The sequence below is a fragment of the Epinephelus fuscoguttatus genome, linkage group LG2, assembly GCF_011397635.1.
Source record: "Epinephelus fuscoguttatus linkage group LG2, E.fuscoguttatus.final_Chr_v1".
Taxonomy (NCBI): domain Eukaryota; kingdom Metazoa; phylum Chordata; class Actinopteri; order Perciformes; family Serranidae; genus Epinephelus; species Epinephelus fuscoguttatus.
Window position 1 is genome coordinate 31,018,471 of NC_064753.1, and position 26,075 is coordinate 31,044,545.

A 26,075-nucleotide genomic window follows, 5' to 3' on the forward strand; every position below is an offset into this window, starting at 1 on the left:
CATTCAGACGCACTTGGACTGAACCATGGGTTATGGGATTTGAGCAGAGTATCAATGAAAGATTTGTCACTCATGCATTTGCACTACAGTGTACATAGTGGCTGTTTGTTGTCCTTCTGTGCTGTGACTGAGGAAGGCTCCCACAGACAATAGGCTGCTCACAGGCTGATGACTAAGGAAGGCAACCCGCGGCGGAGTCGTTATGGCAACAGAAGCTTGCCAAACAGACTGTGTTGAAATTGGACAAGTGTGAACACACAATCAATACCCCCCTCCCTCCACCTCCCATATGACATTTTTAGGCATAGGATCTTTGCAGTAAAAATATGCTCAGCGAGGTCACAACACACTGGGCTGCCTCAGCACCTCAACACGGGTCCACCAATCGATATTAGGATATCCTAATCCCACTGAGATCATTAGAACACCTGTGTCGCTGCTCTCATACTGTCTGCCAGCATGTGTTTTGTCATTAAACTGATAGACAGCAGTCTTTTTTTTTTATTACATAGATGTCTGAAATGTACACTTTATTTCTTCAGGGTGGAAACTTTCACAAAAGGTTTATAAAAACATAATGCTCTGAATAATCCTGCTCTCTAACAGTTATCAGTCCCTAGTCTCACAAAATTCTTGGCAACAAGTATAAATCAAAGCTGAATACAGTGGAAACTGCTTACAGTGATCACAGTTACAGTGATCAAATGCTTATATGGATCAAGAAGCTTGGGGCAGAATAATTCCTGTACAAATGCTGTTTAAATAATTTGCTCATAGTAATCATCTACTGTGCTTACAGTGTTCACTTGGAGTCTTTTAATACATGACAACATATGGAAAAGAATCAAAAATGTGATAAGTGTGCTCATTGAAATCATGACATCTCTCAATGAACAATCAGCCCAGTCACCGGAAGAATATGCTCGCACTGTGCGTTTCTGCAAACCCTGAATAGCTTACATATGCACGTTCATATGTGTCATGTAAACAATTCTAAAGTGACGCAGCTATATGAGCTGTCATGGAAGGGATGGTGGATGGTGTGTCACCGAGGCAAAATGCCTCACAACCTGGCGGCGAGACAAGTGCCAAGCGTTGGTCCCAATTGAGACCCAAAACAACAAAATCGACTGATTTGGCGAGTCATTGCTGCAGCTTTTTCGACAGCAAACATGGGTGTTTAGTTGCAGCCTGCTGCTGTTTTTCCAGCGGTGATAGCACCATGAAAAACAGTTGTTCTTTGTCAAGACACTGCTGCGTTTTCTGACAAAGAAAAGTGGCTCAGAAAGCAGTTGTCGCTGTGCAAGTGGTTGTTATTCACCTAGAATTTGCTGTGGCACAAAAAGCGGTAGTTTCTTGAAGAGACATTGCTGCTTTTCCAGCGGACATTGTTCCCCCAGCTGGGTATTTCAAGCCAAAATATGATCTTTTCCTAACCATAACCAAGTGGTGTTTGTGCCTAAACCTAACCACATGCTAACCATAGTGTTGTTGAATGGAAAAGTTTCAGCGTATCCCCTACATAATAACATGGGAATGTAACATATCAGTGGTTTGCTGAAATGTACAATGCCAACATTTTATCTGGGGATTGCGTTGAGAAAAACAAAGCCTCTTCAAAGGTCATGACAAACTGCCAAAAACAAGATAACGACATGCAGCAGCAACACTTGGTGTTCCTCAGGCGACCTTGTGTAGTCTACTCAACCAATGAACAGTCAAGGCTGCTTGTGATGGAGACAGAAACAAATGCACACCAGTGAAACACCTGCAGTTGAATCCACCCTAATCAAGTGGCTCGATAATGCCTAGTCACACAATGCCCCCGTAATGAAACAGCTGTATTTTTGAACCCTCCATATAATTCAGGCAAAAGGGCGAAAGGTGTCTGTTTCATTACTTTATATTAACATAATAAATACACAAATGTCAATCACCTGAATTGGAAGTAAAGAAATAGGGAAAAAAATTATTAAAATAATCATCCGTTCATGGTGATCAATTTGACCCAGACATGTGTAATCACTATGAGCAGTTTCCATTGTATTGACAAACAGTACCAATTTTTTTTATAATTAATTTCCACTTAATCACGACTGTGGATTCAAGCAGAGCTCAAAGCTACAGACTGTACTGTGTGAGAAGATACAAAACAGAAAAAACTGTACTTTGGTGTAAACCTGACTCTAGTGTAACAGAACACCCTGACTTTTTGGCACTTATTTCTTAACAACACAAACTGATGGAGTGGTGGTGGTGCACGTCTGATATAACTGTATGTTGCTTGTCTAATGTTCAATAAATATGCAGCAGCTACATCAGAAACAGTAACAATACATACAATGTTTAAACAATTCAGGGTTGAAGACATTTTAAAGAAGGAGGTCCAATAATACCTGTTCTGTTGAGCTGGTACATCAAGGTGTACCTCTGTAAATGTATGTGCAAAACAACATGATTGTCTGATCAACAGTATAAGACAATTTGGTAACACGTATCCATACAAACCCTCTTCATTCCCTTGGTGTTTGAGTCTGGCACATTTTTAAGTGTCCACACAAATGTCCTGTCAGCAGATCAAGAGGTCTTCCTTTCAGTCATCCATCCATAAAGTGCCGATCTTTTGTCAGATATTTGTTTTGGTGTAACATGATGGAAAGTCCCCAGGTGTGACAGGTACCAGACATGATGGGCAGATAAAGAATGCAGAGTTTTAGTGTTTGGTAAGGCAAGAGGGGGGTTTTACTCCGTGTTCAGTCAACAATGGCAGAGAGCACAGCCATGACGGCCACGCCACAGAAAATGAGCAGGATCTGCAGAAGGGACTGCCTGGTAGAACAAAAAGAAACAAACAAAGGGGACAGATTCAGATTCAGATTCAGACAGATTCAAGGACATTAGAGAAATAAGCCATCTGCCACATTTCCACACCACAGAGCAAGATACACAAAGTTTGGTTCAACAGTAAACGTCCTCCTTAGCCCTGTTCAGACAGAACATGTTGTATTGCTGTATCTTTTTTTTTCCAAATTGTTGCTAGGCAACCACATTATCACCTGTCCTTAGCTTACCCACTATTTTTGCTGTGAAGTTAACTCACAGATACCTTAGAATCTGCATAACGAATGGACAGAGAGGGCACTTGTCTGGCTCTGAGTGGGGGTGAGAGGCTGGTCCCAAATAGTATATGGGTCACAGGAAACGGAGATCTGTGTGGGCACATGAGACCAAAAAAAGTACCACCTGCTGGTCCGGGAGCTTCACCTGGATGATGGTCATTTAAAAGCTTATTTTATGAGGGGTTGGGGACAGTTTGACAATCTGCTGTCATTCATGTGGCATAATTATGGTTGGTAAAATAACAGAAAGTAGTTGAGAGGACAGTTTGTTAAGACAGCCTAGGGTGATGCTGAAAGTGAGCTAACTTTTGCCTCAAGCAAACCATGTGCACAACAACTTTCTGTCAGTGCCGCCATATAAGGTCTGCCTCTAAATTCATCTGACTGGACAACAGGAAAAACGCAAATGATGTCAGGCACTCTTCTACTCTGAGTTGAAGGCATTCAGAGCGCTCCTGCAAAAACACGAGAAATGCTCAACAATGCAAAGGCAGTGAGCAAAACACTCCTTTAAAACAATAACAAAAAGCCTCCCAGGCTGCTTATACACACTCTGACTGAAGCCTTCAGCCCAATTCAGACCAAGGATTCACAACAAGACGAGTTGAAGCAGGCAACAACTTACAATACGCCGTTCTACAGCGTTCTAAAAACCTGCCAGTTCACACCAATGCAACTAGATGAGACGGTGCATGCAACAACTCTCTGTACATCCACTCCAATTTCCAGCTTTTCAGGCTTATTTTGTGGCTGAATATAATTTGTAGCTACTTAAAATATGAATGAGGATAGTGATAGTGAGATACTGGCTATAGCTGCATTTGTAGTAGTGATGAAACAGCGAAAAACAGAAACAAAATGAACATCAGATGAACTGTATTCATAATAAATACGCCACAATAAGATAAATATCTAGCACCAATAAATTAGTCAATGAGCCGTGACCCACCACCAAACACCAGCACACCGTGAGGACGGAAACAGGGCTCAGCTGGGCCAGAGCACCTGCCGCAAGCGAACACGCTGTCTGCGGTCATATTGACTTGACCAGCGGACTTCACTACAAGCCGACTGGCTGTAAAAAACAGGTGAAGTGCTTTACATTCTAAAACCAGCCACAAGCGATTTGACCAGCTGAGTTGCAGGTGACACCATCAGATGACTTGAGTTGAGCTCAGACCGGCTAGTTCACACCTCTGCAACTTTTCCCTGCTGTCTCATTGTGAATCTTCGGTCTGAACTGGGCTTTACACTGTCACCACGGTTCAACTGCAGAACAGGTTAAAGGTCTCCTGTGGAGTTTTTTGGACAATAATGGCACTATGTAGCCGTATTTTTACAAGTGAGTCCCTGTTCTGTTTGTAACATGAACACACATAAGGATGCATACCTTAAACTGGACTCCTCCACCAGGTCAGGCATCACATTCACCAAGGCTATGTAGAGGAAGCCTCCAGCGGTGAAAGGCAATATCCAGGCAGTGGTATGTTCTTGAAACAGCAGGAAAGACTCATGACTGATTCTGGCAAGTGTAAAATGGTCTCCAGTTGATAACAACGTGTTTGTACATATGATTGAAAATTGAAGATTGAAGATTTTTACCTGTGCCTTTTGGAGACTGAGCATACAGCGCAAAGCAAGCTCCCAACACCCCGACCAGCGCCGTGGACAGCTGCATGCGGGCAGCGCTCCACCGGTCAAATCCGGCCCTCAGCAAAATGGCAAAGTCTCCCACCTGTAGAGGAATGGCTAAACATTCAGTCTGATTCCTCCTATGTACTTTCTGCTATGTAAACATGAAACTTTCAAGTAAACCCTCACACTTTGAATTTGGAAATGATATGTACAATTTCAGCGGGGATCCTCGTGGTAAGCTTACCTCGTGGGGGATTTCATGGAGCAGGATGGCAAAGGTGGTTAGAAACCCAACCTGCAAGAAAAGCCTTGTTAACAATGCTTTGTCTTACGTGGTAAAGATTTGTGCTCAGTAGTATCAAAGGAAAAATGTATGACATTCATCCCAGACAGCACCTGAGCTGAGTGCTAAGCTCTACTGTATGTGTTCAGCCTGCAGTGAACAGTGCACAGAGGTAAAATGTAAAAGACAGAGTATGAATTTTGAGCTGCTTATAGAGCTGTAACGCTGTGCCAGCTTAAAGTCTTACGAAGTTTTTATAATCCTGCATGTAGAGCATGGTGAGATCTATCAACTGTGTGAATCAGAATGAAGTCAGGGGTGTAGACACGCACATCACATGAGGGTGAAAGGTCAGTATGTTTTGTCAAAATAATGTCATAGAATTTTAAGGACAAAATAATCTTTGCAAGTCAGTCAACTAACTAATAATTATCAATTATAGCTATAGTTACCTTTAATTTCAAGAACAAAAGTTGGGGGGAAAAAGCCCAAAAATTAACCATGATGCATCATATAGCTTAATGACATTCTTTTCATATTATATTATATATATTATATATTGTATTATATATATTATATTATAGTAAATACATAATTCTATATGTTATATTATGGTAAATAAATAAATAAAATATACATTATATTATAGTAAATGAGAAATGTGTGCAAGTTAAAGTATTTAAAAATCAAAAAAAAAAAAATCAAAATTAAATTAAAAATAAATGCACAATGTAGCCTAATTAAATAATAATGATAATGATAATAATAATAACAACCATAATCATAACAATCATAATAATAACCATACTAATAATAATCATAATAATAATTAACTTTGTCAAGGAAGCAGGGGGATATAAAAAGCCCAAAATTTAAGTCATCAAATCTGTAAGGCGGGGCCAAAAAAATGTGACTGTAACTCAATGATGTAATATAGTCTGTGGTTTAAGCCACATAAGGCTATTCTGGTACTTTCAATTCAGTTCAATTCAATTTTATCTATAAAGCTCAATATCACAAATCACATTTTGCCTCAGAGGGCTTTGGCCAGCTCCCTTAATAAGACTTCACTGATTGCAGAGGGGAAATATGATATGACATCCTTAAATGCTTTATTAATAAAGGATCAAAGTTGAATACATTCATCAGCAATCCAGAATTAACAACTGTGAAGTCAGACATCTTCATGTTTACTCAATACTGCGTCGATGCAGACTGTTTTCATGCCGCATTTCACTGTGGCAAAGCCACATCGGGATAAATGCGCATGGGAGTAAACAGATAACACCGGTGAGATGTCTTGTATGTGTATGTTTGAGGAATCTAGTTAACTTCCTCTCTGGCACATTCATCCATAGTTCATGCTGCTAGCCTTATGTCTCTCCAGCTGGACTCTCTCCTTCCCACAGCTACAAACATACAGTAACCTACTAAAGCCACGCAAATACACGCTACTGCAGTTTAAAGTGTTCCTTTTCGATCAAGATTCCAAGATAATAAAAGACGAATAAGTCTTAAACTGTAAAAAGTTGGCTGTATCCTGCACTGAATGTCCACTGAGCGGTCGACTCTTAAGACTGTGAGACTGCTGATACAACAGATCTGCTGCTCTGTCAGCCTGCATACGCTGCCAAACACTGTACTCACAAGGAAGGTGTTACATGTCCAAATTCCCCAGATACATTTTTGTCCTTTGCTTTCATCAGGTATTATAGCGCTCCTTATTGGCCATTTTGCAACACTCCTGCATAGTACTCATCTTCATCTCTGAGGTGAGAACAACCAAATTCTGATCAGTAATACAGTCGAAGCAGCTTAATATTTAAACTGAATGGACATTTAACAGCCTATCCCTTTTCTTTGGGGGCAGGATTTGAGCTTTCCCAAACCAGTTATTTGTATCTGACAGGGTACACAATCAGATTTCTCCATCATTATAAAATGAGGAAATGTCTTGGCTGTTTGTCAAGAAGAAGTAATACTTATACAACTGGGGTCAGTCTATGACGACAATAGCTGCTACTTGAAGTTCTATATTTACCGGTATATAAGTGCCTTAATGGTCCTGCATGCAGACATGACAGACAGCCCAGTGTCGGTTTAAGCACTATATTTATTAGCAATGATTGTCAGTTCGTGATTGTGTGCTAATTTGGACTGCAAACCCCGGGGAGCCATTTCACCTGCAATTATATTTTATGAAGACCAGGGGCTCGTGTATTAATATGCATGCTGAGGACTTAATGTGAATGTAATCACATCCTTGTGCATGAGTCATTTACCTAACCGGTGTGGTTAGGTATATACACATTATCAGCACAAAACTCTGCTCACTGAGGCCCAGGATCTGTACCACACTACAGTGCTCTCTCTCTACCTGTTCTGTTTTTATATAAGAGTAGAAGGACGTTTTACTTTCTGAATTTCTGATTGAAGGACTGGCTGCATTAAAAAAAAAAACTTAACACGAATGAGATTGTCAGAACTTCATAATCTACATACTGCATATTACTCCATATGCAGAGCAAGGGAAAATAATGTGGGAGCTCTCATTCATTGTTAAAAACGAATCTTGTTTTGTGTGTGAGCCACATGTAAATGGGAAATATAGACATTTCAAGAAAAAAATATGATTTTAAGTCTTATTAGTGTTGAGATTATCACAGTTTCTTACCTTTTTGCTGACCAAGAAACTTCCTGCTACTGCTAGTCCATGGGTGAAGTTGTCAATGCAGTTGGCCAGTAGGTTTAGGTATCCACTTATCTGTAACATGCAAAACATTATGCCAGTGTTACACACTCATGTTTAGGACTGGCATGATGAGAGGTCAGCAATATGGCCCTAAAATAAAATAAAACAATATTTCAGGGTATTTTTGTGATAACAATATTCATGACGACATGACAAATTAGTAAAAAAAAAAGAAAAAAAAAGAAAAAAGAAATAGTGATATAGTTTTACATGTCAACCAAACAGTTGGGGAAATAGGAGAAGGGAGACAAAGCAAGAACATAAACAAACGGAAATGATTTAAGAGGTGCTGGATAATTAACACTATATTACTGTATGTGTATTATTAACATGATATTAATATATCATTTGATTTTTGTCATTTTATTCAGCTAATTTAATGATCTGCCTCTGAAGAATGAGCGAGAGCCGTCACATCTAATTAAATGCATTAATGGTTTATTTTGACCAAACCAGAGTTGGTGATTGCTGAAACATTGGAAAAAACTCACTGAGATGATTCTGGTAGGTTTTATTTCATTTCGGTTCAGTTTGAGCAAATTTGTTTTTAACAATGTGTTTAAAAAGGACATTTGTGTTGTGAAAGTCAGAAGTTTGAGTTTGGAAGGTGTGCAGTTGTATTTTCCTGTTTAAAAAGGAAAATAGGTGTAAGAATATTTCTTTAAACATTTTGTGAGTTTAATCAAAGCTAAGAGAGCTGGTGGAACATCACAAACTCTCCACTTGGACACATCTCCCAGCTGGAACCACAGGTGTGGGGTGGGGATTTGCCTCACACACACACCTGTGCAAATATATCAGCAGTTGTCTGTTTTTGGGCTGATGATGGCCAGATGGAAAAATTTTGTATCTACCATAACCCTACTACTCAGTCACAACATTCTCTTTAAGATACAATGCTGGTTAAATTTGATCAGTTGATATCCCATATGTACACTTTCATACGTTGTAATTCTAATGACTTAATAGATCATGTGGTGCCATCTTTACAGTCTGAGCCCTTTAAAACAAGGCTGCTGCACAAGTGTCTCGGCCAATTTTGTTGTTTTTGTAATAAATTGTTAAATTGTGCTTCTGTGTTTTAGTGGACGTCTCAATTAAAAGAATTACAGTTAGCTTCTTAGCTCTTTGCTGTTTACATAACTCGGTAGATTTTGGAAGTGATAAAAAATACTGTCAATTTAGACAATTCACACAAGAAAATTCAAATGCATTTTTTCACATATCTCTCTTAACTACGCCGCACAGCACACGTATAGCACAGGGTCAGTCATAAGCCCCGTTTCCACCAAACACTTTCAGTATGGTACCCTTGGAACCAAAAGTTACCCCTCAGACATGGCACCACAACTCAGCCTTGAGCAGAGTGACCGTCCGCTACTGACCAATCAACAGACTGCAGTGTTCACAGCTCCACCTTTTAGTACCAGATCTGTGTGCTCAGTACCCCAACAGAAGGGGTACCAAAACTGTCTCTCCAGCTATCAGTACACACAGACTGAGCTCCTGCTGCCCCACATAAACAACCCCTATCAAGTGTTTATCCCCAGCGGTGTCTTTCAGAAAAAATATTTTCTGTCGTTTTGGTTAAGTGGAAATGTTTTGGTTGTCAGAATTACCTTGATTTTCTCTGATCTTTCCTGCAGACTCTGTTGCTTGGAGGATTTCCATGACTCAGCATGGTGCCCGTTTCTGAGTGATGCCACTGCCTTTCCACTGAAAGCTGAATTAGACTGCGACTGTGGAGAAAAAATGTAGAAAAACAAGGCAAAAATGAACATGGTGTTCTCACCAAACCTCTGCTTTATACATCTTCAAAGTATTTTTAATAAACAATCATGTTATTATTACCCATCAGTGTACACCATCAGTAATACTGTACATCTTTAACTTGGAAGTGCATGGAAACCAGGAAACCACGTCAGCCACTAGCACCAGTCTTACTAAAAACAGTACGTTAATGGTAGCCTGGATTCCACAGTGCAATAAACATGCATTTTATTGTTGCTCCCACTGTGTGTCAAAGGCTTTCACCTCCTGCCAGCAGAACAGCTGTTGAAAAAACGCCTGATTATTTTTCTAATGTCCTACATACGCAGTAATCGGCAGCCATTTGTATTTTTGCTTCATTTTTCAGACATAACAGATGACCTTTAAATTCCAACACTGCTCAACATATTTGTATTTTAAATATAGGAGAAAAAAAAGAGACCCGATTCATTGCAGGCTACAGCCTCGCATTTTCCGAGAACAGCCCAACTTCCCTGTTCCCTCATTCAGAAACCACTTACATTGCCATTTAGGCTGATAGTCAAATTAAGTGAGAGGAAAATAGCCTGCTGTCTTCTGGTTGGAGTGAGGAAATGTTTGCTCCATGTCTATGATTGAAACATGAGGAAGTAATAAAGCGTGATGATTTTTCAGGGCTATCAATCACCTCCTGCTGTAAGACAGATTGGAGCTAAATTGTCGCTGCAACACAACTAATTTAAAATGACCTAAAAATAAGACAGTGATTAAATTTTCTTCTTCTCATTTTACACCAAGCATTGGAGCTCTGCACACACACGTTATACATCCATCAAAAACACTGACCCAGTTCAAGTAAAATAAAGTTTACCTTGCTACTGTCCTTGAAAATTTGCCTAAACACACAGTATTTTAACGTCTGTCTCTCTCACACACTGTCACACTCTGTCCCCATCTATTGTTGCCTCTGTCTATAAGCTGAGTGCTCTCCTGTGGACACTGAAATGGCTAAAGCAGCTGCTTCACCCTGGCACTATAAATAGACACTGGTGGATGAGCTGAGCCGTGGATTCCAATCTTCTCCCTCACTGGCAATACAAAGACGGGAGGGAGGATGAGACAGCCTTTACAAACACACTGCAACTGGCCATTCATTGTCTACAAAGAGGCCACGGGTAAAAACCTGTTTGTCAGTTTTGCAGAGTCATATTTCATGTTGCAGTACTTGGAATATCATTACTGAACAATAAACGTTAACTTTGATGCTCACTGGGACAAGCATCTCATTTTGACACTTACGTTAATGGGATACTTAACCCACAAAATGACCATTTGTATATCAAATCAGTCATGCTGTGCTACCTTGAATCTGTGAAGAAAACTTCTTACATGTCTCCATACTGCAAATGCTCTGCCTACTAGTGCCTATAAATCTCTCTAGTGACACCCCGTAGCATCCCGTTGCGAGTGGCTGCCTGGTAACTTCACAGTGTCAACAAAATGGCAAAAAAAAAAGTCGAACTATTCCTTTAAACTCTTCCCTGTTAGAGGAGATCACTGATAAGCCCGTTGTACAGTAGGTCATCTGATGCTACAGTCACTAAACACTAACAGACATAGCATACCTATGAAAAACAAAAATATGTGAGGCTTGTGTTGACACGTCTGTGTGCAGTGAGGCTCCACTGGACAGCAATGAGCGTCCAAAAAAAACCCAACAACAACATTTCAGCTGAGACACTTACAGCGGAGTTAAAATTCAGGTCTGCATCTGAAGTGGAGTCCTCCTGGCTGTCTTGGTCTGGGAACATCTTCTCCAGGAGGAGGAAGGCCAACAGGCCGACAATAACCCACAGGCCCTGGGTCGTGTAGTGGTTATGTTTACCAGCTGGGATGAAAGCAGAGAGATTGTTCATAAGACTAAGTGAGCAAATGCAGAAAGTGACAAGTGAGCCACAACATGGGTGGGTGCTATAAACACCACTGTTAACAGGGCTCGAAATACCACATGCATATGCATTGTAGTACATGTTAAATTTCAGCTGTGCATATAATTCTCAGCCACACATGCACTTGTGCACGTAAAATGGTACAGCTGCCAACTGTCACGCATTGACCACGACAGACTTTTTTTTTTACACGCACTTAACACTGCACATCCATTTTTAAACGCTGAGGTGAAGTTAGTTTGAAGTTGGATATCAGACTGACATTTACACTGGAGCCAGCGGCATGTTCTTCATCAGTTTCACCCGATGTTTAAAGAAGGAGGACGATGAGCTCACCTCCCCCACTCTCTGTTTAATTGCTGCGAGGGCTGACTGATGACTCTTTTCCACATAGCTCTGTATATGTTTGCAAGTCACCCAGAAGTCCATTCATTCCTGTGAGAACCTCTGTGATCTGCACTGTGTTTCCAACCTCCTACAGTTTTCCTTTTTTTTTGGTCTGGAATTTGCCAAATGGAATTTTGTTTGCAGCAGATTTCGGAAAGACTGTATGCACTGTGCCACAGGAAGTTAGCATAAAAACAAATTAGCTGACAGATTGATGAATGTAAAACAGCTCTGTTTATACATTTTTTCCAAGTAAATAAAGAGTTTGACAGCATTTTTGGCTAGCGAACATTGGTAGCAGGCTAGCTGTGTGAGATACAGAGTGTGTGCATAATGGACTGCATGTCTTTTAACAAGGGGTTTCAAGGGATTAAAAAAATCTAATTAATTACATGCTTTGTGATTAATTGATCTAAATTAATCACATACAATTTTTGCTGTTAAAGTACTTAAAAAATTTCAAAGTAGTAAAGCTGCTGGATTCTGGACCCAACTGTCCCCGTCCTCTCCCACCGAAACTACTCTGTAGTCCATTGCAATCCATTTTGTGGGAGTTAGTTAGTCGGTCAAACGTAGACTTACTCAGTTTGTGCTTAAACGCCTGGTCAAGTGTGGCTTGACAAAGCTGGCTGCTAGCGACAGCATCAGAGGCTGTGCTAGCTCAGACCTCCGGGTTTGCTGCTAAATACTTTGTTAAAGGTGATATTTCAGGCTCAGAGCACCCCAAGGGTACTAAAATTCCTTACAGCAGGAACTGCAGAGAATGTTGCTCCCATCAAGAGTTCCATCAGGGAGCTTTTTAAATGTTAATGTTCCTTTCACTGGGCCAAGCAGCGTCTGCCTCCTTCATGTGACAAAGCCACTGTCGCCTTCGATGATGCACTGGGTAAGAGGGCACCACAGAATGCGATTTATCAGTGTTTATTTTTTCTGTGATTAATTAATCGAAATTAATGTGTTATTCTGACAGCCCTACTTTTAACATTATTTCCACAAAACTGGTGACACCAGACAGGCCAACCTCCTCACTTATTTGTTGCCGTGCATTATTGGTCCTGTTTTTTGTCTGCTCCATATGCAATATTTACAAGATTGGATGGCAAAAAACACTCAATATTAACTTATGTGCCATTTCTGTGCTGGTGTTCCTATCCATCTGTATAGAGATGCATTTCCTTGCACTGAAAACCACATTGTATGGCATATACTAATTACCTGATCAGCAATATATTACTGTTTACACACAGAATCAATGATTTTTTTCGACACCTTCATGCTGACTTGCCAATATAAGTGAAAATTATGATTAAAAATTAGATTAAATTGGTCTCATGTGCAGGTAAAAAAAAACGGTGCATGTAATTTTAAAAGTTACAAGCCCAGTTTATAATAACTTAAAAGTGCTGTATGTAAGAATGTGGCCAAAACAGTTACTGCACTCAAATTCAAAATACTGCCTCGAGTCACGTCTGCCCTCCCTCCCCTACAGATTCGAGGTTGCTGGACAGCGGCACGCTGGAGACTGATTTGTTTGCCCACGGCGATGTGGGCATTTGTTTGCCCACGGCGCCGTCCTTGATCTTCGGTTTTCCAGCAGACCGTTCGAGCAAGTCCGGCTTCTCTGCTGCTAACGCTGCTGCCAGGATACAGCTGAGGAGGAGCCGGCTGCTAATGCTATGTACCAGGACACTGCTAACGCTGCTTGCCGTGCTGCTGTAGCTCAGTCGTAACTGTAACTGATGCTGAGACTCTAATGACTGCGTGACTGTTAGACGGCGGTGGGTGGCGCAACAGGCCAAAACACAAATTCAAAACATAAACATGATTTGCGGACTGCATGAATTTTTTTTAGATGCAAATATTCTGACTGTACTATTGTTGTCGGTGAGATCAGTATGTTATATGAACATTATTCCTTAGTCTCTGTGACATATTACGATGATTTTACGACTATTTGCTTTAGATTTCTTACATATAGCTCCTTTAAACCAAGAGCTGCATCAAATAAACAAAAATTAACACAATCCTTTTGCAAAAAAATATTGAGATTTTAAACCAATGTAATGCATGATTAATACATTTTGAATTTAAACAATATCTGAGAAACTACTGTTGACATTACACCAGTCTTTCTTGTATGCCAGAAGGTGCAGCAGTGATATAGTTTTATATCTCCTTCTCGTGTATGTTTAAGAGGGATCAAAGAAATGAAAAACACTTCAAATACAAAGGTGGCGATGGTATTAGTGGAAAGGAAACCCACCTGAAGAGCCAGAGAGCGCCCACGCCTCTGGAAGGAGGTGAAGGAATACATCACCAAGGAGACCGCCAATAGCAAAGCTCAAGAGCTGCTTCAGTTTCTGGCCTCCAGCTAAAACACACAGAGAAAGAGAGGTGAGAAAAAGGTAGCAGTTACTGTGTGGTGTGTTTAATGAAGAACTGTGCATTGATTTTAATGTGAGTGTGACGTCCCTCCTTCTCTGCCTGCTGGTTGTATGGTTGGCTTGGCTTCCTGAGTCAGGAGCCGGTGGGCAGAGTGGGGAAGGACATTAGGTAACTGCCTTCACCTAAGTAAACTGGCCCTCAGCCTCTTTAAATGGCTTCATCTCTTCCTCCCGGGCCACCGCCAGCCAGCTTGGTTGAGGTTTTGTGTTTTGTTTGCACCTATCACACACTACACTCATCCATACGCTGCATTCAATACTGATCTACTGGATTAAGATCGCTATTTTTTATCTTACCTTATTTCATGTGTGATTCCCCCTTTTTTGACACTGACGCCACTCAGGCCAGTTTGTGGCAGGATCTTCTTTCACTGTGGCTTGAGATCACAGCCACAAATAAAAATTCACAGCTCTGTGCTTCCTTCCTCCTTTTCCTTTTCTTAAATGTGGCCTTTTCTACTGATTAATTCATAATTTTAAACATGACACACACACAAATCCCAAATGTGTCTCTGGCTACTAATAAATGCAGTGATTACTCATGCGCTCCACAGAACATTTTTATACTTAAGGAGTTTCCTCAGTAATGACTAACCTCCGGTCAGGACTGCACTTGAAAACCCCACGGCCTAAAATACATCTGGAATGCCACGTTCCTGTGGGTGGGGCCATTCAAGAGGCCGCAGGCTGACCTGCAGTCACTCAGGCCTGGTTACTGAGGCATTTCCACTCAGGTTTTTGTTTTTTTTAATGGGACAACTGAAAATGCACAAAAAAAAAAACAGGTTGACTAAAATGATTTTTTTGTGTTCTAGCACAAGTTAAAAGGTGTGGTTAGTTGGATTTTCCCTAAAAAATGATACCTATACTCATACAAAAATAATCCCTCTCAGTCATCACTTATCAGCAGAAGGGTGTAGCGGCGTCTGAATCTGCAGAAATTCTACCATCTGCCTGTATGCTCATATTATGATGTGATCGGATGTTTCTGGGCGTCAACCTTTGGGCAGTGGTGTGTAGCCCCAAGTCAATAACAGGGTGCAGGGTGTGAGGGTGTGACCGTGTAAAGACATAGCTACCAGGTGCCAGATCATAAGTACATATCCACGTTGAGCCGTTAAGCCAGGGAGGGAGGGCCAACTTTGAATGCTGTGTTGACAAAACGCAACCAACAAATTCTACTCATTCTGCCTTGAAGGGACATAAATCAACCTGATGAAACTGCTATCATCATGGACTGGTTAACAGAGGAGATACAGCATTTGAACTGGGCAAAATCAGTGCACATTACTGTTTGCTACAGTGTCTAATGGGTGACTATGTCGGTGTTAAGTCTAGACTAAATAACATCAACTGTATGATGGATTGCCATGAAATTTTCTACAGACACTCATGCTTTCCTGACAATGTGTCCTAATGTCTTTGGGGATCCCTTGAGCCCTCGTCCAGTGTCATCGTGAAGTTTTCATTTCTGGTTTTGAGTAAAATTTCTCACATATATGGATGTCCGTGAAAACGCATTGATGTCCCCCTCATGGTGAATTGTAGGTGTTAGTATTGTAAAGATATTAACACTCTCCGTGCAGCATCACAGAGCTACATGCTTGGCTGTAGACTCTTATTTTTGTTTCCTGTTTCCTCTGGAGGTGCCAGACATGAGTGTTAAAATTCTACCCACAGCAACTTTATTTACACAACCTGTTTTGTTATGCTTTTCTTTTTCTCTGTATATTTTTCAATTCAGTTTTATTTGGTGTCAAACTGGTCGACCTTTTCACTGACATTCTTTTTATTTAGTACAACCCACAGCTCTTGCTACTGATTTTGGCATTTTACAGAAGAATTTTTTTTTATTAATTTACATCACCTACTGGGCAGCCTGTTTTCAAAGCCTGCATTATCATTTCATCTTTAAAGCTGGAGTAGGCTGTTTTTTGTGTCTCATTGGACAAAAATCCCATAATGACCTTTCAGCATATTGTAATTCACATGGTCTGAGAGAAACCTAGACTTCTGCACCTTCTCTTGGCTTTGTTTTTAGTCTTTAGAAAATCTAGTGCATGATGGGAGACTTTGGCCAATCACAAGTCATTTCAGAGAGAGGGCAATCCTATTGGCTGTTCCACAAATGCACATGTGTATGCATGTTCTTTCAGATAGCTACAACCTGCTGTAATGGTTCAATAATTATGCTGAAAAAATAGCTTTTTCAGCATTGGCAAAAACTGTCTACACTGCAAAGCAACCTAAAGAAGGAAGTCAGACTTAGCCTCAAATCACAGTGTGTCCTCCATCTCACTCCCTGCCGCTACAGACCACCTTGCCGGGAGAAGCACGGACAGCAACTCAGGAGACGCACACCTAGTCAGCAGCCACTGCAACATGATTCAACCAAGCAAAAACCCCAGTGCCAAGAGACCTGATGGCCCTGACTACATGCCGGATCACCAAACTCTGTGTTGCAAAGCAGTCCACAGTGGTGGGGAGCTAAGAGGAAGGACCATGGGGTGGGTTAGCTAGCTAATTCGTGTCTCATCTGTGGTCTAATAATCCAAGAACAGGGGAAAAGAGAGGCTTAGATAATACAATGGGTGCAGCTCTACAATAAAATAAGGTTAAATAAATCAATGTAGGACAGAATGGGGAGAGCTGCAGGAGGAGGTTGTATTTTCAAATTGTGCCGTTTTTGTTTTTCTTTTTTCCCCCCAGACAACTGCCTACTTCAACTTTAAGACATGTTCATGCGTCACGCAGAAAAACATGCACTGGAATACATGACTGAAGATCTGTTTTCCAGGAAGCTGCAGTTTTGCAGTGTGTCCATATCACAGAATCTTGTGCGCAGCATATACAGTTCTGAACCATGAAGAGGGTGTAGCTGGGTCTGGCTGTCAAAGACGCAGCTGAACTACTTCTTGACCCCCTGGGTTTGTTTTCTCTTATTATGGGGTGAGGAGAGCTGAGATTTACTATGGAGCCACTAAAGAGCTGGAATTCCATGTATATAGTTAATGAGGCAGAAACATTTCTCTACTGTAGCAATGTGAACTCTGAACTCTTCTGCTTTCAACACCTCAGTCTCCTGTCGGTTTATAGCTGTTTAGTATTTACATGGTGCAATCTGTGTTCATGTGGACATGTATGCATGAAAAATACTAAACCTATTTTTAATATTGAAATGGAATATATTGTTATTATTACGATGACTAGCTCCTCAGGATGCAGTAGAGTACATAGAAAAATGAGCAAAAAAATGATAATGTCATATAGAGGGCATCTCCTCTCTTCAGTTACATAGATACCATAATGTAAAACCATGTCTTACCTTCTGTTTTGAGGGCTGCTCCAGCTTCAATGGGAATGACAAGAAGGGGGAAAATCCCACTGAGGCCTACAGCAACAGAGCCCACCAGGGACAAGAGCCAAACATGACCATCTTCGCTGGTTAAGAAGCCTGCTACTGCCCGGAGGCCTGGGAGGTCATCTGTCAGGCTGGGGCCTGATCCCGCAGCTGTGGCTGTTGCGTGAGCCATAGCTGTTTGTGTCATCTTCTGGCTGCTTGATGCCTCCCGGGAGGTCAGCATCAGCAGGGCAACTGGGATACACAGAGCAGTGACAGCCCAGCCGGGCTTCCTATAGCTTCCACCTTTCATCCGTCCCACGGTCCAAAAAGCACTTGCAACCAGTAATGCTGCAAGAGGAGCACACTCTCAGGAAAAACAAGCCACCTGAAACTTCTCAAGCATGTATGAACATTTGAAACAAGCAGTAAAGGAACAGTGCATATGATTTAGGAGAATTAAGTGGCATATAGTGGTGAGGTATGCAGATTGCAACCAGCTGAAACTTCTTCCAGAAACAAATGGAGCCAGCTAATTCAACAGATTAAAAAAAAAAAACCTGAATAAAGCAGTTTCACTTTTTTAAAAAAATCTGTGTTTTTTCAACAGGGCCTGCTAACTACAGTGGCCAACACAAAAAGGTGAATGGCCCTATTTAGAGCAAGTGTTTGGTTTGTACGTTACAGCTACTCTAGAGGAGGACTCACTCCCTATGTAGGTGACAGCTCATTCCATGGTAACAAAAAAAAAAAAAAACTGCGATTCTTATTTTCAGGTGAATATATGCTAAAGAAAACATACTTATTATGTTAAAAGTACATATTCCATTTCAGTCAATACATTCCCAAAAATCCAACCCACTGGACATGCTCTCATCGGGGGATGCTAACCACAGTGTCTGAAATGGTGAATGGCCCTATCTAGAGCCAGTGTTTGGTTTGACCTTTCTCTGCTACTGTAGAAACATGGCGGAGCAACATGTGATCTCTGTAGATGCGGACCCGCTCCTTTTGTAGATATAGGGCCCGATCACACAGAAAGCATTTTAGCATCTGGAGGCAGCTTTTTTTGTGATTGATTTTAATGTGAATGAAGCTTTTTGCTTGCTGTTTTTGCGTTGCTACACACCTCGTGTTCTGCACTCTAGGCGCCTAGCATTTGAGTCGGAGTGCTCTGAACTCCCCACGTCATCAAGTTTACAGTTGGTAAACAATGGAGGAGAAACTGGTGGTAGCCGTTGCCGGATACCCAGAGCTATACAGCTTGGCGATAGACAGCAGGTTGTCAAACTGCCCCTGAGTCATCTTAAATATACCTGGAAACAGCCATCATGGAGGAAAAGCTCTTGGACCAACTGGTGGTTCTTCCCATGTACCCACACAGATCTCTGTTTCCCTGTGCCCAACAAACTATTTACTGACAGCCTCTCACACTCAACCACAGCTACAGCAGGGACCTTCTGCCTGTCCATTTTAGGAACTAGATACCATTTACTGTCAAAAAAAATAAAATAAAAAATATACAGCAGATTGATTGCACTGGATGGTTAGTGAAAGGAGGTGATGGCATGGTTGCCTGGCAACAATAAAAAGGCACAGTAAGCATTTTTTTTTTTTTTTTTACAAGTGGCATTCGACTAAAAAACAAAAGCAACATGCAAAACGCTTTCTGTGTGATCAGGAAAACACATGGATTCCTATTTTCAGGTAATTATACACAAAAATATTTATGACATTATATTCCATTTCTGCAAATACATCCCCCACACCACACCTTTAAATTGAGGCTGCAACTCACAATTATTTTAGTCATCAGCTAATCTGAGTGTAGTTTGGTACATTAAAAGTCACAACAAAATGCTATCAGTCTCCTAAAAAGCCAAAGTGGTCATCAAACAGCTTGTGATGTCTGACTGACAACCTAAAACCTAACATATTCAGTTTTCTGTCTCATAATACAAAGCTGAAATCAGCTTGTTTGCACATTTGCTTGATCTAGATAAATGTTGTGTTATTTTTTAACACCAACCAGATGTAAATTTATGTTATTCAGACCAGTTGTTAACACATGCCTAAGTTGTGTTAACATTTAACTTGTGCCAAGGAGAGAAAAGTCCAGAAATACCAGACTGCAGTGTTTGCTTCCCTCAAGCAGCTGTCTGTGGCTGTCTGGCCAGATGTGCAGCCAAAAGTTACACTAGCGCTAACCTTACTGCTACTTATTATTCATCTTTGGCAGAAATGCTGTCACGACACACAACAACAGGTAATTAGAAGTGTTAAAAATCATGCAGCTCATCATATTCCTGTGTGGGACTTAGCAGGACAGAGTCGATGAGGTGTAGTGTCAGTTATCTTACAACCGTTAAATATAAAACATACAAAAAATTAAAACGCCATGGTGTTAACATAGCAAACAACACGGCTCATTAACGTGACACTGAAAACCGTGCTTTTGCCACCGATACACTGAACTAGCTAACTCTGTGAGTAAAAGTTAGCCAGCTAACGTTAGCTAGTAAACACTCAGTGCCGTGTAGACGCTGCTACAGCCGTTAGCTCCGACACCAGCAATCACTGCACATCAGCGCTAACGGTTTTAACTGCTAAAACTAGCATCACTTTGACATAAGTTAGTGCTAACGAAACGGGCCGGTCAGCCCCGACCAAGCGCTAACATCAAATTCACACACGAATGTAATGCTTTATGTTAAAATACCTTGTGGTTTCGGCAGTCTTTGCACCAGTGTGTCCCTGCCATCCAGGCCGGCTTGATGAAGGAAGGCTTCCGCCGCTGAGTTCCACCAGACTCCCAGCAGCTGAGGGCAGGGAGCCGCTAGCTGCAGCACAGGAGTTACTGTCGGTCACCACGGCTCTCCCAAACAGCCACGTATCAGGATCCTGGAGGGGAGAAAAAAAACTCCCAACAGGAGGGGAGACCCGGGACATGGATCCCGCCCCACCAAAGATTTCAGGAAGTTTCTTTTTGCCCTAAGGACACAGAAACGCTGTCCAACTCTGGGAGCAGCCTGCTGCACGAGATGTCTGTTATAGTTTGGTGGGTAAAAAAAGATAAACAAAACCCAATGAAGAAATCTGTCAAGCTTATACATTAGCTGCTAATAAGTAGTCAACATTTAGGTGCATTTAACACAGAAAATCACAGAAAGTACCCAGTGATTTTTAACAGTAAGGCCGGTCATGTTGAACTGCAAATCACAGCATGGAGGCATGTAGCACCGTTCATACAGCAAGTGCAACTCAAGCTGCTTTACATAATAAAATGAGAAATACACATAAAAGACAGGGTAAGAGAGCGCAAATAAGGTTTGAAGCAAGTTACTCTCATAATGTAATGCATAACATATTACCTTGTTACCATATTACTAGCAAGTTACTTTACAATATTACTCTCTGTATAATGATTTACTTATTACACTACTTGTGTGTTACTTTCACTAAAGAGGCCATGTATAGGCCTTTTAAATGGATGCGGGTCATGTTGTTTCACGGCGGTTGTTTTCATGGTGTTTATTACATTTATTTTCCATAACCGCTTATTCTGTTAGGGGTCGCCTGTAGGCTGGAGCCTGTCCCAGCTGACATAGGGTGAGAGGCAGGGTACACCCTGGACAGGTCGCCAGACTATCACAGGGCTACAGCATTGTGAGCATTTATACTTGTGTGGTGTGTCTGTGTCACTCTGCAGTTACACCTCCAAAACACTAGTTGGAGACGGAGTTTCTGTGAAGCGCTGTTAAGTTTAGTTGATTTAAAACAAACCCAAAACACACATTAAAAACACATTAAATATGGCTTAATAGAGACAATTTCAAATACAAGTATACAAATTAGCTTCACTATAAATCGCAGCATTCACAGACAAACAGTTGTCTTTATCTGGACACATTTTCCCCACAAATACAACATGCTAATGTTGTTAGCACAAGCCTATGGCATTTTACATTGTATAAAATTAGCCTAGCGGCCAGCAAACTTTTTCACTTCACATATGAGGCCAGGGACAACAGCAACATTTCACAAAGGTAACATTACAAATTCGGTTCCATTACAGCTCACAAGGTTCACTGACAAAACAACTGTCTCATACTAAACACTTTTTCCAAACAAATATAACATGCTAATGGTACTAGCACAAGCCATTTTAACTTGTAACGTTAAACATTAACCAAGCAGCTAGTGATCTTGTCCTCTTCTCATATAAAGCCAGGGACAACAGCAACATTTCTCAGAGGTAATGTTACAAAATTTGGCTCCATTACAACTCACAAGGTTCACCGACAAAACAACTGTCTCATACTAAACACTTTTTCCAAACAAATATAACATGCTAACGTTATTAGCACAAGCCTATGGCATTTTACATTGTATAAATTAGCCTAGCAGCCTGCAATCTTTTCTTCTTCTCCTCATATAAAACCAGGAACAACAGCAACATTTAACAAAGGTAACGGTACATGATTCAGCTCCATTACAACTCACAAGGTTCACTGACAAAACAACTTTCTTACACTAAACACGTTTTCTCAACAAATGCAACATACTAACGTTATTAGCACAAGCCTATGGCATTTTACGTTATATAGGCTACATTTGCCTAGCAGCTAACCATCTTCTCCGCTTCTCATAGGAAGCCAGGGACAACAGCAACATTTCACGAAGGTAACGTCACAAAATTGGGTTCCATTACGACTCACAAGGTTCACTGACAAAACAATGGTTTTATACTTAAAATGTTTTCCAAACAAATACAACAGGTTAAGGTTATTAGCACAAGCCTATGGCATTTAACATTGTATAGCCTAAATTAGCCTAGCGGCCGTCGATCTTTTCCCCTTCTCATATAAAGCCAGGGACAACAGCAATATTTAACAAAGGTAATGGTACATGACTTGGCTCCATTACAACTCACAAGGTTTACTGACAAAACAGCTGTCATACTAAACATGTTTTCCAAACAAATATAGCATGCTAACGTTATTAGCACAAGCCTATGGCATTTTTGTTAGCCTAGCAGCTAGCGAAGATTTCCTCTGCTCATATGAACCCAGGATAAATCACGCACAAGACTTAAAATGCTATGTTTGTGGAGGTTTTATTGTCTTCACAATTTATTGTTTCTTATCTGTGAAATAAAAATGTATAAACACTTTGTTTCCACTGAGGGAAATAGTTCAAGCTTACAAAAAATAGACAGGAGGTCTGTGTCACTGTGACGTGTAGTTGCATTTCTGGGGAAGTGCATGTCAGGCCACGGCGTAAGCTACGGCGTAGGCTTCATGACGACGCAGATCCTGCGCCATAGCTACGGCATCGATTCAACACAGAAGTACAAATTCTGCCATACTTGGCACACGGAAGAAATTTCAGTTCTGCAACCTCACTGCTAGAGGCCACTAAATCCTACACACTGCACATTTAAGACAGTTCATAAGTTAATTTCCAGTCATACTCCATACTTCACTGACTCACCTTTACTACCATTTTTTTTGTTCTTATAATTACTTTCAGGTAGCCTGCATACTGGACAACAGCAGTGGACTCAGATGGGGCCCTAGATGACAATGTTGACGGTAGGCATGCATCATCAATAGTAGTTTGCCACACCTTTTGTTCTACATGTATCCTATAAAAGCTTTTTACCAGCTGAAAAAACGTAGTGAGGAGAAGCCGTTTTGAGTATTTTGCCAAGTGTGAACCGTCAATGCAATACTGTCTGCACCATGTAAAATGCAGTCACGAAACTTTACAAATGTGTAGTTGAGGTCAAAATAAAGGCCAGATTCAAAGATGGATGTGGTCTGAGCAAGGGTGCCAGAGGTGGGGGGTTGTGAAGCAGGGATGAGGCCATTGCCACTCCACTTAACGCCCATGGTCCACATTCGTTTTCAGTTGGGCATTGCTGTATCGTCACTAAAGTGATAAATTTAAATTAAATTTTACTTTGCATATAGTATAGTTTACTTTGTATACTGAGCAAAATATAATTTCAGATGAATAAACTGCTACAGACCTTCTTCAGTGTAGACATTTTAACATGCCGTGGTAGGAATAACATAGGTGTGAATCTTAAAGGCATGCCACACTGCATTACTGGGTCACTTGACTAAAAGAGAGCCATTGCCAGGGTTATTAGTAACACCTGTTCCCACTGTGACAAACAGAAATTTATGTTGTGCAAAAAGCCAATTTCACACTCGGAATCACTCAAGGATTGGATATCATATCTGTGGTTGATCTCTCCTAAATTCACAGTTTTAACTAAAGTGTAGGCATACAGTGTTGTAAAAGTAATATATGACTGTCCACTATGTCTTACACACATCAAAACATTAGGTTAACCATCTGAGCAGTTTGGGTTTCAGTACCATCAAAGCACCTATTGATGGAAAACCTTTTTATGTCAATGAACCCTGAAAATGAATCCGTGTTAGACGTGTTGAAACACCTCTTTTAGTAAGATTTAACATATTTAATATGATATACCTTACTATTTAAAAGTTGAATCTTTGGCTCAGAGCAATGTTGCTAATGTATAACTACAAAACACCATATGTAAAGCTAGGGTGGAACAGTGGTTAGTATTGTTGCCTCACAGCAAAAGGGCTGGGAGAGAACCTCTGTGTGGAGTTTGCATGTTCTCCCCCTGTCAGCATGGGGTTTCTCCAGGTACTCCAGCTTCCTCTCACAGTCCAAAGACATGCAGGTTAATTGGTGACTCTCAGTTGTCCATAGGTGTGAATGTGAGCGTGAATGTTTGTCTGTCTCTATGTGTCAGCCCTGAGATAGTTGGGCGAGCTGTCCAGGGTGTACGCCGCCTCTCGCCCAATGACAGCAAGGACAGGCTTCAGCCCCCTTGTGACCCCCAGCAGGATAAGCGGTAATGGAAAATTAATGAAATAAAGCTATACGTAAGGCACAAAACCATTAGGTGAAACAAAAAACACAAGTATCCATAACACATAAGTAAAAATTGTGAAAAAGTGGTGAGGCGTAGTGTCAATGTCTGTCCGTCCTGGAAGAGGGATCCCTCCTCAGTTGCTCTTCCTGAGGTTTCTACCATTTTTCTCCCCGTTAAAGGTTTTTTTTTTTTTGGCATTTTTGGCATGTATAAGCACTAATTAATAAATAGACCTTGGAATAAGCTTCAAGTGTGATGTTTACATGCTCTAATTGAGAGTGTTGCACCTTTGAACAGAATGTGTTGCAGTGATTAGCTATATTATTGCTTTGCTTGATACCAAGTAGTTCTGAGACAAACAGTAAATAGGTATAAAACCCACCATCATCGCAGCCATGTTCCCTCTGGTATAAATAGAAACCCTTTCAGCTGAGATGGATAATATGGGGTTTATTACAGCCCTTATCAATAAACTCAACAAGCGACAGAGATATCTGGAAATAATGGAAACTACATAGGAGTGTAGCAAAGAAATTACAGACCCTGTGTTTGTCATTAATTCTGCTATCACCAGTCAAATACACTTCAGTTTTTGTCGAGGGAGGATGGTTTGGTGTAGCCTGCTTTGAGATTTTATTAATGATGGGAAGTAAGTGATGACATTTGCTCAAGTATTGTACTTGAAGGTCCTCTATTATGCACATTTTCAGGTCAGGTTTCAGATTGTACAGTATTTTGGGTTTCTACACGAACATGTTTACATGCTTTAATGTTCAAAAACATATTAGTTATCTTGTACTGTCTGCCTGAATATACCTGTAATCACCCTCTGTCTGAAACGCTCCATTTCAGTGCATGTCTCTTTAAGCTCCCCTTTCCGAAAAGGCCAGTAGGCTCTGATTGGTCAATGTTTAGGGGTCTTCTACATCTGCGTCTCTTCACCCTCATTCCAGCCAGGGGAAATCACTTTTATGTTTTCAAGTTTCGAACAGTCTTTATTGTGACATTACAACTTCACGCAAGTCCCGATTGCTCGTTTAAAGACAATATCTGAATACAGACTGTGAGCCTTTCTTGTGAATTGAGCGTTTTGACACTTTCACAGTCTTTATATAGTGCTTATACCTGCTGCATGTTGAAAAGACACAGAAATCTGACTTTTACCAAATGTGACCTTTTAGTATAATTATGAGGTGTGAGTGTTTTACTTGAATATTTCCAGTTTATGGTGCTTTTTACTTCTACTCTACCATATTTCAGAGGGAAATATTTTGCCTTTTGCTCAACTACATGTATTTCTTTTTTCCTTTTTATTAGATTTATAGATAGCTGTAGCTTGGTTACTGGTTCTTTTGCAGGTTGAGATTTTACAATAAAAACATATGATACACTAAAAGATTAAACCAGTGGTTCACAACTTTTTGTGTTGTGACTCGGGATGCATGATATTGGATTTTTTTGCTGATATCCGATATGCCGATATGTAACAACTCAC

General features: G+C 40.8%; 1 protein-coding gene across 1 annotated transcript; it reads right to left on the minus strand.

Annotated features, from left to right (window-relative positions):
• Positions 1–404: 404 nt before the first annotated feature.
• Positions 405–20,706, minus strand: slc39a13 (solute carrier family 39 member 13). The gene is given in 11 exon segments (XM_049595709.1): positions 405–2,829; positions 4,510–4,609; positions 4,722–4,854; positions 4,999–5,049; positions 7,712–7,801; positions 9,409–9,528; positions 11,284–11,426; positions 14,138–14,245; positions 17,644–18,009; positions 20,378–20,507; positions 20,509–20,706. Coding segments are annotated over 11 exon segments (1,416 nt in total). The 5' UTR covers positions 20,608–20,706; the 3' UTR covers positions 405–2,753.
• Positions 20,707–26,075: the final 5,369 nt, after the last annotated feature.